Source organism: Pongo pygmaeus, chromosome 2 (assembly GCF_028885625.2).
Source record: "Pongo pygmaeus isolate AG05252 chromosome 2, NHGRI_mPonPyg2-v2.0_pri, whole genome shotgun sequence".
In the NCBI taxonomy this organism is placed as follows: Eukaryota; Metazoa; Chordata; class Mammalia; order Primates; family Hominidae; genus Pongo; species Pongo pygmaeus.
This window is the reverse complement of record NC_085930.1, coordinates 149,370,508-149,386,671: the sequence shown is the minus strand read 5'-3', so window position 1 is coordinate 149,386,671 and position 16,164 is coordinate 149,370,508. Positions and strand designations below refer to the sequence as shown.

The 16,164-nt window shown below is 40.1% G+C and overlaps 1 protein-coding gene and 1 long non-coding RNA gene across 7 annotated transcripts in view; one reads left to right on the top strand and one right to left on the bottom strand.

The window, feature by feature from the left end:
- Positions 1 to 7,576, bottom strand: part of TRIM42 (tripartite motif containing 42) — a 67,585-nt gene extending 60,009 nt beyond the window's left edge. For 5 of the 6 annotated variants that reach the window (XR_008501414.1, XR_008501413.1, XR_008501415.1 and 2 more), the window contains exons 1-2: positions 7,024 to 7,570; positions 2,436 to 3,133 (exon numbers count right to left, since the gene is read on the bottom strand). Coding sequence is in view for 3 of the 6 variants with exons in the window: in XM_054480138.1 (XP_054336113.1) it covers positions 2,436 to 3,133; positions 7,024 to 7,364 (1,039 nt within the window). In the remaining 3 variants the exon portion in view is untranslated. Of the gene's footprint in view, positions 1 to 2,435; positions 3,134 to 7,023 lie in introns of all 6 variants that reach the window. The other variant, XM_054480136.1, reaches the window with a different exon arrangement.
- A 42-nt stretch (positions 7,577 to 7,618) lies between these two features.
- The window catches only part of LOC134739192 (uncharacterized), a 158,507-nt gene continuing 149,961 nt past the window's right edge, over positions 7,619 to 16,164 (top strand). Inside the window, exon 1 of the long non-coding RNA XR_010125772.1 lies at positions 7,619 to 7,855. This is a non-coding gene — a long non-coding RNA (uncharacterized LOC134739192). The remainder of the gene's footprint in view (positions 7,856 to 16,164) is intronic.

Below are 16,164 nucleotides of genomic sequence, written 5' to 3'. Positions count from 1 at the left end.
TTCAGTGAGGTTTAGAATCGAACCCAGAGAATCTCCTGGGATCATGATAAAGATGCAGATTCTGATGCACTAGGCCTGGGGTGGGTCCTGAGATTCTGCATTTCTAACAAGCTCTCAGGTGATGCCAACGCTACTGGTCCTTGAACCATATTTTAAGTGGCAGGGACCTAAACTTTTGAGCTCCCTTTATTCCAGTGGTTCTCGACCTTGGCTGCACCATAGAATCACATGAGGAGTTTTTTAAAAGTCTGTCTTGCTGAGCCTGCTACTCTGTGTGGATGGGACAGGGGCATCAGCTTTTAGTAAAACTTCTAGACTGGATCTTCTCTCTAGGTCCCCCAGTTTCTCAATGTGTATTCCCAGATCACTGGCTTTTGAATAACCTGGAGATCTGTTTAGAATGCCAATTTATGGTACCTCCCAGAAAAGTGAATCAAATGCTCAAGAACAAGTTTGAACCCTGGTTAAAAAAATTGTGTGTGTCTGTTTCTTCAGCAAGGATGAAAGGTTAAATTCTTTACTTATAGCTAATATCTAATTTACCAATTATCCCTTTTTCCCTTTCCTACTGCTGGGTTCCCTGGAATTTGGACAGGCATTTTCCCCCCACCTTGAATTGAGCTTTGTTGTCTGCTCAAATTTTAGGTGCCCTGGACTCAGAAAACTATCCTAAGTTTCTCATGTATTAAGGACAAGGTTACCTACAGAGGGATGGAAGGCACAGTAGGCTGTAGGCAGCAGTGCCTTTGCCATGCTGAGGCCCCAAAGAATCCAGCCAAGCCCTGGCCTAGGGAGGCAGTGAGTCCCACCTTCAGAAAACCCTTTTGGAACCAACAGTTCTACCATTTTCTTGGTAATGTGGTTCCTGCAGTGTTCCTTTAATATGAAGTCTTCCCTGGTGGTGGTTCCAAAATTAAATAAATGTCAATTGACAAGCAAGGTTTCCAGGTATGTGGCAATTGAGAAAAATTAAGGTATTCCTGAAGCTACTACTGAGAGGTCCGGGGTGACGTGGTCATTAGCAAAGCCTGTTTCTGACCCACCTTTACATCCAATGGGACCTTTCTGTGCAGCTCAAGGAAAAGCTGCCTCCCTCCCAAATGTGTAGGCCTATCTGAATGATGGAGACTAACAGATCTGACAAAGGGAAAGGCCTGGGTTGATCTGGTGCACTTTGGTAACTGACTGTAGGCCACTCCTTAATGAAACAGACCATGGATGGTAGTGGTGGTTCCCCTTCCCTCCCCTTCAATCTCTTCATCTTCAGATTCTGGTCACTGCTTAGCACAAAGTAGATTGTCAAGTGAATATTGTGGAATTAATGATAGGCACTGGAGTCAAATAGACTGCATCTGCCACTTATTAGCTCCCTGTCCTAATTTTTTTTTTGAACCACAGTTGTCTTATCCATGGAGGACTTTTTAATGCCTATACTGTAGCATTACTGAGATTAGACAAAATGTGCTCCACAGGCCTGAGTAAAGTTGACCTTTATACAAGGAACTAATCCTGGGGGGGTAAAGGGCACTAAAGGGATCTTTTGGATTCTCATGTCTGACCAGGTAGAAACATACCCAGAAATTATGGGGCTCTTTGTTGAATCCTGTGAAATATTATTATACTTGGTTTTGTCACTGAAACCAGAAATTATGGGCTCTTTGCTGAATCTGGTGAAATATTATTATGCTTGGTTCCACCACTGAAACCATCATTGAAATATTATTTCACTTAAAGCAATATTATATGTAACAATATAAAACAACCAAATCACCATGAACAAGCATGCAGAGGAGAAATAAGCTGTTGACTAGAATGCTATTGGCTAGTTATGAGTTGTCCCTGTTGTTATATGTTTGCTGCCAGTTTATTTACTTTGGCATCTGCAAGTTTTGGAAAAAATTCATGGAGGGAAATTTAACATTGAGATAATTCTCAGCACTGACTTAATTCTTTCCCCCTGCGCATTTAGGAAAACCAAAGAGATCCAGCAGTGTCAGAACACCTTAGAATGTCACAGAATGTCAGTATACTATAGGATCAAAGTCCTCATTTTCCAAGGGAGAAAATGAGACCTGAGGACATGAAGATTATAAACAAGATTATAGAATCTTTATGCACTTGCCATATGACTTTTTCCATGCTTTACATAGAGGAACTCACTTAATCCTCATGGCAACCCAGTGAGGGGGTCACTAGTATTCCCCTATTTCATAGGTGAGAAAAGCAAGGCACGGGGAAGTTTAAGTGGCTGGTGGTGGTTGCCAGGAGCACACACCAGGATAGTGACTTGAAGGGTAGCACAGTGTTTCCTGGTGCCTTGATTGCTCCACTAGGTGGAATCTGTTAAGGCACTCACTTAACAGATTGCCCCACGCCATCTTCCCCATGTGTTCCTGAACTAGAAGTTAGGCTGAAGGAGTGGAAAAGGGGAGGACCTGCTTTGAACTTGGCGATGGCGCTGAAGAGTGAGGCGGCCCTCTCGGAGCAGGCGTCGATGAGGCTAATGGTGTCGTGGCCATTGTGGAAAGAGAACTTGCAGAAGGTGCAGAGCAATTCGTTGTCATTGCGGCAGTACTCGATGATGCGGCTGGATGGGTGGTGGATGCAGATCTTCTCGTCCTGTTCCTCGGCGCTGGTGTCCACAAAGACGTGGTCTTGCATGGCCACATCCGAGTGGAAGGCCTTGAGGCAGTCGTTGCACAGGTTGAGGCGGCAAGTGATGCAGCGCTTGTAAGCGATGCGCCTGTTGCGGCAGACCTGGCAGAGGATGGGCCCGGAGGAGCGGTCAAAGCGCCACTTGAGGTAGCCGTGCTGCTGCATGTAGCGCTTGGTGAGACGCCCGCGCAGGTAGTTCTCGGGCAGCTGCATCTTGTTGCTGTAGGGCATGCAGTGCGAGCGGTCACACACTGGGCAGATGAGGATGAAGAAGTTCTCGGTGACCTCGGCGTGCTTCTGCAGCTGCCGAAGGCACTTCTCGCACAGGCTGTGGTTGCAGGGCAGCATGAATGAGTGCAGGCGCAGCCGGCTGCACATGGGGCAATTGAGGTGGTTCACCAGGTGACTGTTGGCTGGTATTGACTTCACTTCATCCACCTGGGTATCGCTGCTCCCAATGCGCAGGGCAGTCTTGGAGCTGAAAGGAGAAGCAAAGGCAGGGTTTCAGGAGGCAGGCTCAAGAGCTTGCTCTGCTTCTCTACCTCTGAAAGAACTCTTGGTTCCTGAGGGGCAGTCTAGTGTGGTGGTGAGGAGCCTGAGCTGGGTGCCAAGGTGCCTGCGTTCTCAATCTGTCTCCACCATTTTTCAGCGGGGTGACCTCAGGTAAGCCAGTTAACCTCTCAGCCTGTTTCCTTGTTATAAAATTAGTTCCTATGTCATAGAGTTTCTTGAGAAGATTAAAATTGAGTTTAATACTTGTACAGACTAAGAGCAGTCCGTGGTACACAGCCAGTAGGCTGAGACTGCTTGTTGTTATTAAGCAAAGGAAAAGCAGCAGAGACTGGCGTTGTCAGCTAGGCCTTGGTGTTCGGTTGGACATCGGTAATATCAAAACACAATATCAGATAAGGCCACTCTGTGACTTTGATGGATCAAAGCAGAAACAAGACCACTTGATAATGTTTGGACTCTGACAAGAACGTTGTCTAAATCACAAAAATGACCCAACAGCCCCCGATCCTGGTTGATTTTTTTTTTAACCAAAAAACCTAGTTGATTTTTTTTTTAAACAACTTTCGGGTCACTCTGTTCTTCCTACCTTCTAGATAAGATTTATTAAGGTATTCAATAGATTTACTCCCGTGTCCTCACCTAACATGAGCCCAAATCCTGTAATAACTTTTCAAGGTACCCTACACTTTCCCATGCTTTGTGTTCTCACTTGTTGCAATGAGTCAATAAATTCAATCTTGTCCAACTACAGGTGTGTTCTTAGTGGTTTTTTTTTTTTTTTTTTCCCGGGAGGACATTGACATTATTTATTGTACATAGATGGAACACAGAGCAAGTCTGTACCTGAGCCAAGCCTAGAACCTGTGTGATCTGCCAACCAGAGCAATAGGTAATGGTAATGGATCTGGGCTTTAGAGGCAGAATGCATGTGATAAAAATGCACCACTTTACCGTTGTACCTTCTGAGATGTTTTTTTAAACCTCTCTCGTGTTCACTTTTCTCAACTATAAATCAAAGCTCACAGTACTACTTGCTTTGTGAGGTTTTTATAAAGTCTAAAAGATAATCCATGTAAGTGCTTAACTGCGGGTACATAGTAAGCATTCAGTAAATGTGGCCACTATAATTACACCCCTTTGCTACTAGCCAGCTAATGTCTGCAGTGGAGAGAAATCACAGTAAAGGAAAATAGTGGCCAAGTCTGTGAAAAGTATGTGCTTCTACTGTTTCATTTGTGTGTGTTAAGGCTCTCCATTTGTCTAATGCCTGAGGCTGATTTCATATATTTAATCGTAAGAGCTATGGCATAAAACATACTTGTAAAATTCAAGTGCCTGTTCTAAGAACTTACAATCAGCAAATGCAGTGTATAAAAATAAATGAATTAGCTATGGGAATGGAGGTGTAAATAGGCACACAATTTGCTGCTATTGCTATCTCCTTTGTTTGCATAATAATATTTGGATATTAATCTTGACAATGCGGCTGTGTTCCTTTCTGCTTTTGTCTTCTTGCATTCCTTATGTGTCTCTGTCTTGCCCACTCCCTTGGCCAGGAGCCTATGTCTGAGTCCTGAGAGTCACAGGTGCTTCCTAAGTATATTGGAATGGAGTGGCCCTGTGGTGACAGAGAATGCTCCCTGTGTAGATTAAGGCACCTGGAAAATTTGTCCCTTAGGGATCTGGGAGCTCTAGGCATGCTGGCCTCGATGTTCTCAGCTCTATTTCCTCTCTGCTTTCCCAGATTCCTGCATGGGTCCTGAAGGGATCACCTGGTGGTACAGGTTAATTGTCCACGTAGTGCCTGGATGGACTTTAGTTTGCTTTAAAAAGTAAGGCCTGGAGAATCAAGGTATAATATAAAGAGAGGCTGTTATGAGACCTTCACAGGAGGTATCTCTACTAGGAAGCTCATGAACTAGCATTTTCACAAAAAAGAAAGAAGAAGGGGGGAGGGAGGTGTTGGAGGATGAGAAAGAGGTCTCAGGGCTAAGAGACAGGTATTAATGGCCTAGGGAGCTGTGTTAGAGGTGAAAAAAGAAGTGAGAAAAAGATTAAGATGGAGAGGGATGAATGAGACCAGAGTGAGGCAGGCCAAGTAAGGTGCTGAGCAGAAGGTGGTGATGAGAAGCAGGGGAGGCAGAGGGTCAGAAGCCAGGAGAGAGGCCAGATTGAAGAAAAGCACCCAGAGCCGACTTCCTAACACTTGTGGTAGCATCCCTGCCCATCCTCCAAAAGCCTCAGGCTTGGACGGGGCATTCAGTGGCCATGGTTCCATTTCAAAACAGCCATCAAGCCCAGCGCTTTTATCTTCTTGCTGAGATATCCTGTCTCTGCTCCTCTGCACAGCCCCCTCTCTCTCCCAAAATCAGGCCTGTTCTTGCACCTGGATTCTTACCATATCACCTGTCAAATCTCCTGGCTTCCCTCCTAGCCTCCTGCAGGCCATTCTGCACATTAGAATCACCGGAAGCGGGGTGGGGGGGTTGATTCTAATTAATTCAGATGCTCAGATGGTACCCCAGACCAATAAAATCAATGTTTGGGGGGGTGGGGATCAGGCATCAGTAATTTTAAAAGATCCCCAGGTGACTTCAATGCACAATAACGTTGGGGAGCTACTGAGCCTAAGGCATTTTCCTAAAGCACCAATTTTATCCCTTTCCTATTGAAATGGGCTCAGAGGTTCAGTTGCTCTTGCACAGAGAATGAGGTAGTTGAGAGAGGAGAATGGACACTATTTTCCATGCTTTAGGATTTCTAGACTTGCATCAAGAATCCCTGGATTTCCTATTTATGCAAACACTATGAGAGGGTCATGGGTGGAGAGCTATGTTTGTGAAGCATCTACTAAATGTTTAATTGCAAGATGGATAATATCTTTCCCCTGAATTCACCAAACCTTTGCTCGCAGAATTGCTTTTCCAGGCTTGAAAGCCTTCAAACTGGCCTTCCATTTTTCTGCCTCTTCTAATCCTGTCATCTTATGGTGCTGTCATCTTTCCCCTTCTAAGAAGTGTGCTCTTACTACTTCAGACTCCCCTCATGTGTGACATAAAAAGACTGGTTTGGTAGAGCAGGTGAGGATAATGTAGGACCTGATATGAAGGGTTAGCACTCCAAATGAGTAATTGAGACCCTAAGTACTATGACTTCTGGATGGGAAAAAGAAAGTAGTAGGAGTTCATGGATGTATGGGGTATTTATATGGTCCTCAGGGTCCAAAGTGCCCCATAGAAGTTCTTACTTTTCCATTAAATGTTGCAGGTATTAAGAGTTCATAGGAAGAAAAAGAGCAATTTATATTTTTATATCACATACAGATTACAAAGCACATACATTAATCCTTATATCTACAATATCATGGGGGGTATTGTCTCCATTTTGCAATACAGCATTTTAAAGTTAAGATCCCAAATTTTAGGTTCCAATCCTGACTCTGCATCTTTCCAGCTGTGTGATCCTGGGGCTACTTTACTTCTCAAGGGCTCAGTTTCCTCATGGAAACAGTGGACTTAGGGTGAGGGGTTAGCTGGGGTCATGCATGAAGTGCCTGGCAAGTTCCTTAAGCACTAAGTATTAGCTATTACTGTTTTGTACAGATGAGAGAGTTGGAGTTCAGAAGAGTGAAGTACTCATTTACATAGTTAATGGCACTTAGATTTGGAGCTCATGGTCTACATACATAGTGACCATTTAGGATACAATTAATTGCTACAAAATTCTTGGCTCCTTCTTTTAGATAAAGAAATGAACTCAGAGGCGCACTGGCCTGCCCTGTAGACTTCACAGCTGGCAAATGGTCCCTAGTTTTCATGAGCCAATGTGGCCCCACATCTGGTGCCTGGCACTTACGAGGTATGGATGCTCCTGAGGCGGCCCTTGTGGAAAGTGATGATAGTATTGCGGCAGCAGCGGCTCTCATAGTAGTAGCACTTGAGATTGCTGCTGGCTGTGCAGCAGCACTTACAGTTGGGATCATTGGCCCAAGAGCAGCAACACCAATGGCAGTTGGGGCTCTCAGAACAGGTGCAGTGGCAGAACTGGCAGTTCCGCTCATCTTTGTAAGGGCAGGGGAAGCAGGTGCAGTTCCGCTCTGAGGTGAAGATGAACTTGCAGCACAGACAGGAGCATAACTGAGGACAACATCTCTGCCATGTACAACATGGACAGCAAACGCACATGGCAGTTTCCATGGCGCCTACATGATTACCACCGGCCTCCCAGGACTCTTGATGCCTCCTCTACCAGAATACTGCTATCAGTTCTCCAGTGGAGGAGTCCTTCCTCCCATTTGTGAGGCCGTCAGCTTGAGAGTTGCAAGAAGTTGGCTGTTATGAGGCCTTCACAGCTGGTGTCCCTACCAGGAAGCTCATAGGCTGGCATTTACATATATCAGTCTGAGGGTATTTGCTTATGTCACAATCCCTGTCTCTCTACCATGCTGGGTAGGTAGGAGGATGCGGCCTTGTGGGTGGTAGCTGGTATGTTGGTGGAAACTCCATGCTTCCATGGAACCAGCTGTAGAGCAGTGGTGATGCAATGAGCATCCTGGAAGTTTAGTTGTCATTTGTCACCTTTTGGATAATGGAGTAGATTTCTGAAGCTATTTCTCCTTGTTTGGTGTTCTGCCTGCAATTTGGACAAGTAGACTTCAGATTATGTCTTCACAGACTGAAAGGCTTGGGTATGGTTAATTAGAAAAGTAGATTAACATGGTTTTCCACATGTTAGAGGAATTGATAGAATTCTATTTGAACAAAGGACAGTGTTTACAAATAATAGCAATGCCATATTTAAAGAGATATCACCATTCAGAGAAAGAGTTAAAGAAAAAAATATATGGGTTCACTCAGGAACTTCTTTCAGTAGTAATTGATTTTATCAATCAATGCATAGTTGCTGCTCATTTTCATGAAGCTTTATACATAAGTCACTCTGAATATTTCTTGGCTTTTTTGTAGCTGCATGGTGTTTGGGTGAGGTTCAAGCTTTCTGTCTTTTCCCCATCCTACCCCCACTCCAAAAAGAGGCTGGAACTCTACGTGAAATCTTTAACTGTTCTGCTAGTATATGCTCAGTATCCCTAGAAAAAAGACCCTATATTTTAGGGAAGAATTTCACTTTCCCATTTATGCAGCTTGCAAAGATTAAAAGAACAGAAATTTCATGGTCATAGTACATTATAGTATGAATACCGTCTTATTTTTAGAAAAAGAAGCAGAAGTAAGAGCTGAGTTTGGCTGCAGGAATTTACTGCATAATTTATTATCTCCCCCTATGGTTATCACCTTTATAATAGAGAAAATCACTGAGTGCCAACTATGCCAGCCACACATTGATATTAGATTTCTACAAGTGAAAATCCTGGATCTTAGGGTATGTGCTTTATCTTTTTTTTATGCAAACTGCTAAGTTTCTTACTCAAATAAATGTGCCAGTTAATACCAGCAAGGAATATACAACATTAAAAAAAGTGAAACACCTTTTCCTCATGTTTGCCAAAACTCAGTTTTAGCAATCTCTCTCTCCATCCTCCAGGCACATAGGTTAGAGTTTCGTTCCCAGATTTATGATACATTTTCACTATTAGTTTCTGTAAGGTCTTATTAAAAACTTATTAATATGTAATTCGCTTACCATTAAAGTTACCATTTTAGAGTAAACAATTAAATGGTTTTCAGTATATTCATAAAATTGTGCAACTCTCACCATTGTCTAATTCCAAAATATTTTCATCACCCCCTAAAACACTCATTAGCAGTCTCTCCCTGTTCCTCCTTTCCCCCAGCCCTTAGCAGATACTCTACTTTTCTGTATTTATGTATTTGTCTATTCTGGAGATTTCATATAAGCGCTATCATATAATATGTGGCTTTTGTGTCTGGCTTTAATTTAGCATAATGTTTTCAAGGTTTATCTGTGTTATAGCATGTATCAGTATTTTTTTTATGGCTGAATAATTTCCCATGGATATACCACATTGTATTCATTGTCAGTTAATGGACATTTAGATTGTTTTCACCTCTTAGCTCTTAAATGTTTAAATGTTTCTGTGAGCATTTGTGTATACATTTTTGTAGAAATATGTTTCCAGTTCTTTTGGGTAGGTTCCTAGATGTGGAATCATACGGTAACCCTATGTTTAATTTTTGAGGAAATGCCAAGCTGTTTTTCAAAGTGACTGCACAATTTTACATTCCCACCAGCAATGTATGAGAATTACCATTTCTCCACAACTTTTTCCAAACTTCTTGTCTTTTTTTTCTTCTGATTATAGCTATTATAGTAGGTATAAAGTGGGATCTCATTGTGATTTACATTTGGATTTCCCTGATGGCTAGTGATGTTGAGAATCTTTTCATGTCCTTATAGGACATTTGTATGCCTTCTTTAGAGAAATGTCTATTTAAATCTTTTGCCCATTTGAAAATGGAGTTAATGTCTTTTTATTGTTGAGTTGTCAGAGCTCTTTGTATTAGCTGGATACTAGACCCTAACCAGATATGATCTGCAGCTATTTTCTCCATTCTATGGTTGTCTTTACATTTTTAAATGGTGTCCTTTGAAGCACAAAAGGTTTTAATTTTGATGAAGTCAAATTTATCTCTATATTTTTTTGTAGCTTGCCCATTTGGTGTCATTTAAGAAACCACTGCCCAATCCAAGGCCATGAAGATTTACACCTATGTAATCCTATAATAGCTTTATAGTTTGAGCTCTTACCCTGAGGTATTTGAATTATTTTGAATTGTTTTTGTATTTGGTGGGATTTAGGGGCCCAATTTCATTCTGTTGCATGTGAATATCCAATTGCCATAGCAACATTTGTTGAAAAGACTATTGTTTCCCATTGAGTAGTCTTGAAACCCTTGTTGAAAATCAACTCGATGTAATTTTATATTTTGTTGGATTTGGATTGCTAGTATTCTGTTGAGAAATTTTTTAACACACTAAGACAATATGATTTATTATTCTAAAGTAAATATACAGTTTATAAATATACAGGAACCTCTGATTCCCATCAAGTTCCTGGTAGGAACAAAATGGCACTCAAATTAATTTGTAGAAAAATTGGTTTCTCTTAAATGCAAATCAAAACCACAATGAGATACCATCTCACACCAGTTAGAATGGTGATCATTAAAAAGTCAGGAAACAACAGGTGCTGGAGAGGATGTGGAGAAATAGGAACACTTTTACACTGTTGGTGGGACTGTAAACTAGTTCAACCATTGTGGAAGTCAGTGTGGTGATTCCTCAGGGATCTAGAACTAGAAATACCATTTGACCTAGCCATCCCATTACTGGAGCATTTAGGCCATTTACATTCAACGTTAGTGTTGAGATGGAAGGTACTATTCCATTCATTGGAATACATTTATTGTATTTTTTAATGGTTTCTGTGAGATTTATGCTTTAAAAAGGCTCTGTTTTGATGTGTTTCCAGGATTGGTTTCAAGATTTAGAGCTCCTTTTAGCAGTTCTTGTAGTGCTGGCTTGGTAGGGGTGAATTCTTGCAGCATTTGTCTGAAAAAGACTGTATCTTTTCTTCATTAATGAAGCTTAGTGTCACTGGATACAAAATTCTTGGCTGATAATTGTTTTGTTTAAGGAAGCTGATAGTGCCCCATTCCTTTCTGGCTTGTAGGATTTCTGCTGAGAAATCTGCTGTTAATCTGATAGGTTTTCCAGTGTTTTTGCCTCACAGCTCTTAAGATTCCTTTCTTTGTCTCAACTTTAGATAACCTGATGACAATGTGCCCAGGCAATGATCTTTTTGCAGTGAATTTTCCAGGTGTTCTTTGAGCTTCTTGTAGTTAGATGTCTAGATCTCTAGCAAGGCGAGGGAAGTTTTTCTTGATTATTTCCCCAAATCTGTTTTCCAAACTTTTAGATTTCTCTTCTTCATCAGGAATATTTCTCTTCTTCCTAAGAATAATCATTCTTATTAGGTTTGGTCATTTAACATAATGCTAGACTTCTTGGAGGCTTTGTCGGTATTTTCTTATTTTTTTCCTTTGTCTTGTTGGATTGGGTTAATTTGAGAACTTTGTTTTTGAGTTCTGAAGTTCTTTCTTCTGCTTGTTTGATTCTATTGCTGAGGCTTTCCAGAGCATTTTGCATTGGAATAAGTTCATCCATTTTTTCCTGAAGTTTTGATTGCTTTTTATCTATGTTATTCATTTCATTGAAGATTTCTCCCTTCATTTCTTGTATCATTTTTTTCTACTTCCTTAAATTGGGCTTTGTCTTTCTCTGGTGCCTCCTTGATTAGCTTAATAACTGCCCTTCTCAATTCTTTTTCAGGTAAATCAGGGATTTTTTTCTTGGTTTGGATCTGTTGCCAGTGAGCTAGTGTGATTTTTTGGGGGGTGTTAATGAGCCTTGTTTTGTCATATTACCAGAGTTGGTTTTCTGTTCCTTCTTATTTGGGTGGGCTCTGTCAGAGAGAATGTCTAGGGCTCAAGGCTGTTGTTCAAATTCTTTTGTCCCACACAGTGTTCCCTTGATGTAGTACTCTGCCCATTTTCCTAGGGAAGTGGCTTCCTGAGAGCCAAGCTGTAGTGATTGTTATCTCTCTTTTAAATCTAGCCACCCAGCAGGTTTACCAGGCTCTGGGTTGGTACTGGGGGTTGTCTGCACAGAGTCCTGTGATGTGAACCGTCTGTGGGTCTCTCAGCCGTGGATACCAGCATAGCATTTGGGGTGTCTCCTGGGTCCTGCAGGAGCAATCCGCTTTCTTCAGTGGATGTGTGGGTTTCCTCAGCTTTCCTGACTTACTTGTGCAGTGGTTCTGGAGTAAGAGTTCACAGTGTGAGACTCCACATGCTCCTCTGTTCATCTGAGTGGAGCTACAATTTAGTTTTGCCTCCCATCTGCCATGATCCCCTTTTGCCCATTTTTAAATTGCAGTATTAGATGTTTTCCTATAGATGTTGTTTGAGCTCCTTATATATTCTGGTTATTAATCTCTTATCAGATAAGTAATTTTCAAATATTTTCTCTTATTCTGTGGGTTATCTCTTCACTTTGTTAATTGTTCCCTTTGGTGTGCAGAAGCTTTATAACTTGATGTGATCCTATTTGTTCATTTTTGCCTTGGTTTCCTGTGCTTGTGGGGTATTCCTTAAGAAATTTTTGCCCAGCACAATGTCCTGGAGAGCTTCCCCAATGTTATCTTGTAGGAGTTTCATAGTTTGACATCTTAGATTTAAGTCTCTAATTGATTTTAATTTGATTTTTGTATATGGTGAGAGATAGGGGTCTAGTTTCATTTTTCTGCATAAAGATATTCAGTTTTCCGGTACCATTTATTGAAAAGACTGTCTTTTCTCCAGTGTACATTCTTGGCACCTTTTTTGAAAGTGAGTTCACTGTAAGTATGTGGATTATTTTCTGTTTCATTGGTCTATGTGTCTGTTTTATGTCAGTACCATGCTGTTTTGGTTACTATAGCTCTGTGTTACAATTTGAAATCAGGCAATATGATTTTTCTGGTTTTGATCATTTTGCTCAGGACACCTTTGGCTATTCTGGGTCTTTTTTGGTTTCATATAAATTTTTGGATGACTCTTTTTCTATTTCTGTGAAAAATGTTATTGGTATCTTGATAAGGGTTGCATTAGATCTGTAGATTGCTTTGGGAAGTATGGATATTTTAACAATATATTGACTCTTTCAGTTCATGAGTATGGAATACCTTTCCATCTTTTGTCTCCACTTTCTTCAATAAATGTTTTGTAGTTTTCATTATAGAGATCTTTTACTTCTTTTGTTAAGTTACTTCCTAGGTATTTAATTTCATTTATAGCTATTGTAAATGGAATTACTTTATTGATTTCTTTTTCAGATTGTTCACTGTTGGCATATAGAAATGCTGCGGATTTTTATATATTGATTTTTTATCCTAGAATTTTACTAAATTTGTTTATAAGATCTAACATTTTTCTTGTGGACTCTAGGTTTTTTTCAAATATAAGATTATACCATCTACAAACAAGGATAATTTTACTTCTTCCGTTTCAATTTGGATGCTCTTTATTTCTTTCTCTTGTCTGATTGCTCCAGCTAAGATTTTAGTGCTGTGTTGAATAACAGAGGCAAAAGTGGTCATCTTTGTCTTGCTCTAGATCTTAGAAGAAAGTCTTTCAGTTTTTCCTCATTCAGTATGATACTAGTTATAGGTCTGTTGTATATGGCTTTTATTGTGTTGAGGTATGTATGTTCCTTCTAAACCCAGTTTCTATGTCTGGGTGCTTTAGTGTTGGATGCATATATAGTTACAGTTGTTATATCATCTTTCTAAATTGACCCCTTTATCATTATATTATAACCTTTGTCACTTTTTACAGTTTTTGTCCTGAAATCTATTTTCTCTGATATAAGTGTAGCTATTCCTGTTCTGTTTTGGTTTCCATTGGCATGAAATATCTTTTTCCATCCCTTTATATTTTAGTCTATGTGTGTATTTATAGGTAAAATGTGTTTCTTGTAGGCAACAGATTGTTAGGTCTTACGTTTAAAAGAATCCATTCAGGCACTCTGTCTTTTGATTGGAGAGTTTAGTCCATTTACCTTCAACGTTCCTATTGGTAAGTAGGAACTTCTGCCACTTTGTTATTTGTTTTCTGGATGTTTTGTGGTCTTGTCTTCCTTCTTTCTTCCTGTCTTCTTTTTAGTGAAGGTGATTTTCTCTGACAGCCTGTTTTAATTTCTTGCTTTACATTTTCTGTGTATCTGTTGTATGTCTTTTGACTAGAAGTTACTATGATGCTTGCAAATAATATCTTATAATCCAATTGTTTCCCCTCAGCTTTTAAGTTCAGGGGTACATTTGCAGGATGTGTGGGTTTGTTACATAGGTAAACATGTGCCATGGTGGTTTGCTACACAGATCATCCCATCACCTAGGTATTAAGCCCAGCATCCATGAGCTATTCTTCCTGAGGATCTCCATCCCTGACAGGACCCAGTTTGTGTTGTTACCCCTTGTGTCAATGTGTTTTCATCATTCATCTCTCACTTATGAATGAGAACATGCAGTATTTGGTTTTCTGTTCCTGAGTTAGTTTGCTGAGGATAATGTCTTCCAGCTCCATCCATGTCCCCACAGAGGACATGGTCTCATTTTTTATGGCTGTATAGTATTCCATGGTGTAAATGTATCACATTTTCTATATCCAGTTTGTCATTGGTGGGCATTTAGGTTAATTCCATGTCTTTGCTATTGTGAATAGTGCTGCAAAGAACATATGGATGCATGTATCTTTATTAAAGAATGATTTATATTCCTTTGGGTGTATACCCAGTAATAAAATTGCTAGGTCAAATGGTATTTCTGCTTCTAGGTCCTTGGGAAATCCCCACACTCTTCCACAATGGTTGAACTAATTTCCACTCACACTAACAGTGCAAAAGCATTCTCTTTTCTCTGCAACCTCATCAGTATCTGTTGTGTTTTGACTTTTTAATAGCCATTCTGACTTGCATAAGCTATATCTCATTGTGGTTTTGATTTGCATTTCTCTAATGATCAGTGATTTTGAGCTTTTTTTTCCATGTGTTTTTTGGCCACATGTATGTCTTCTTTTGAGAGGTGTCTGTTCATGTCTGTTGCCTACTTTTTAATGGGGTTGTTTGGTTTTTTCCTTGTCAATTTAAGGTCCTTGTAGACTCTGGATATTAGGCCTTTGTCAAATAGATAGATTACAAAATTTTTTCTCCCATTCTGTAGGTTGTTTGTTCACTCTGATGATAGTTTCTTTTGCTGTGCAGAAGCTCTTTAGTTTAATTATATTCCATTTGCCAATTTTTGCTTTTATTGCGATTGCTTTTGGCATTTTCCTCATGAAATATTTACCCATGCCTATGTCCTAAATGGTATTGCCTATGTCCTAAATTGTATTGCCTAGATTTTCTTCTGGAGTTTTTATAGTTTTGGGTTTTACTTTTAAGTCTTTAATTCATGTTGAGTTAATTTTTGTGTATGGTGTAAGAAAGGGGTCCAGTTTCAATTTTCTGCATATAGCTAGCCAGTTCTCTCAGCACCATTTATTGAATAGAGACTCCTTTCCTCATTGCTTGCTTTTGTCAGGTTTGTCAAAGATCAGATGCTTGTAGGTGTGCGGTCTGATTTCTGAGTCCTCTATTCTGTTCCATTGGTCTATGTGTCTGTTCTTGTACCAGCACCATGCTGTTTTGGTTACTGTAGCCTTGTAGTATAGTTTGAAGTCAGGTAGCATGATACTTCCAGCTTTGTTCTTTTTGCTTAGAATTGCCTTGGCTATTTGGGCTGTTTTTTGGTTTCACATGAAGTTTAAAATAGTTTTTTTTCTAATTCTGTGAAGAATGTCAATGATAATTTAGTGGGAATAGCATTGAATCTATAAATTGCTTTAGACAGTATCACCATTTTCATAATATTGATTCTTCCTATCCATGAACATGGAATGTTTGTCCATTTATTTGTGTCCTCTGATTTCTTTGAGCAGTGGTTTGTAGATCCCTTTAAAGAGGTCCTTCACATCCCTTGTTAGCTGTATTTCTAGGTATTTTATTTTTTTGTGGCAGTTGTGAATGGAAGTTCATTCATGATTTGGCTCTTTGCCTGTTTTTGGTGCATAGGAATACTAGCAATTTTTGCACATTGATTTTGTGTCCTGAGACTTTGCTGAAGTTGCTTATCAGTTTAAGGAGCATTTGGGCTGAGACAGTGGGGTTTTCTAGATACAGTATTAGGTCATCTTCAAAAAAACAAAGATAATCTGACTTCCTTTCTTCCTATTTGAATACCCTGTCTTTCTTTCTCTTGCCTGATTTGCCTGGCCAGAATTTCTCATACTATGTTGAATAGGAGTGGTGAAAGTGGGCATCCTTTTCTTGTGCCGGTTTTCAAGTGGAATGCTTCCAGCTTTTGCCCATTTGGTATGATATTGGCTATGGGTTTATCATAGATGGCTCTTATTATTTTGAAGTATGTTTCTTCAATACCTA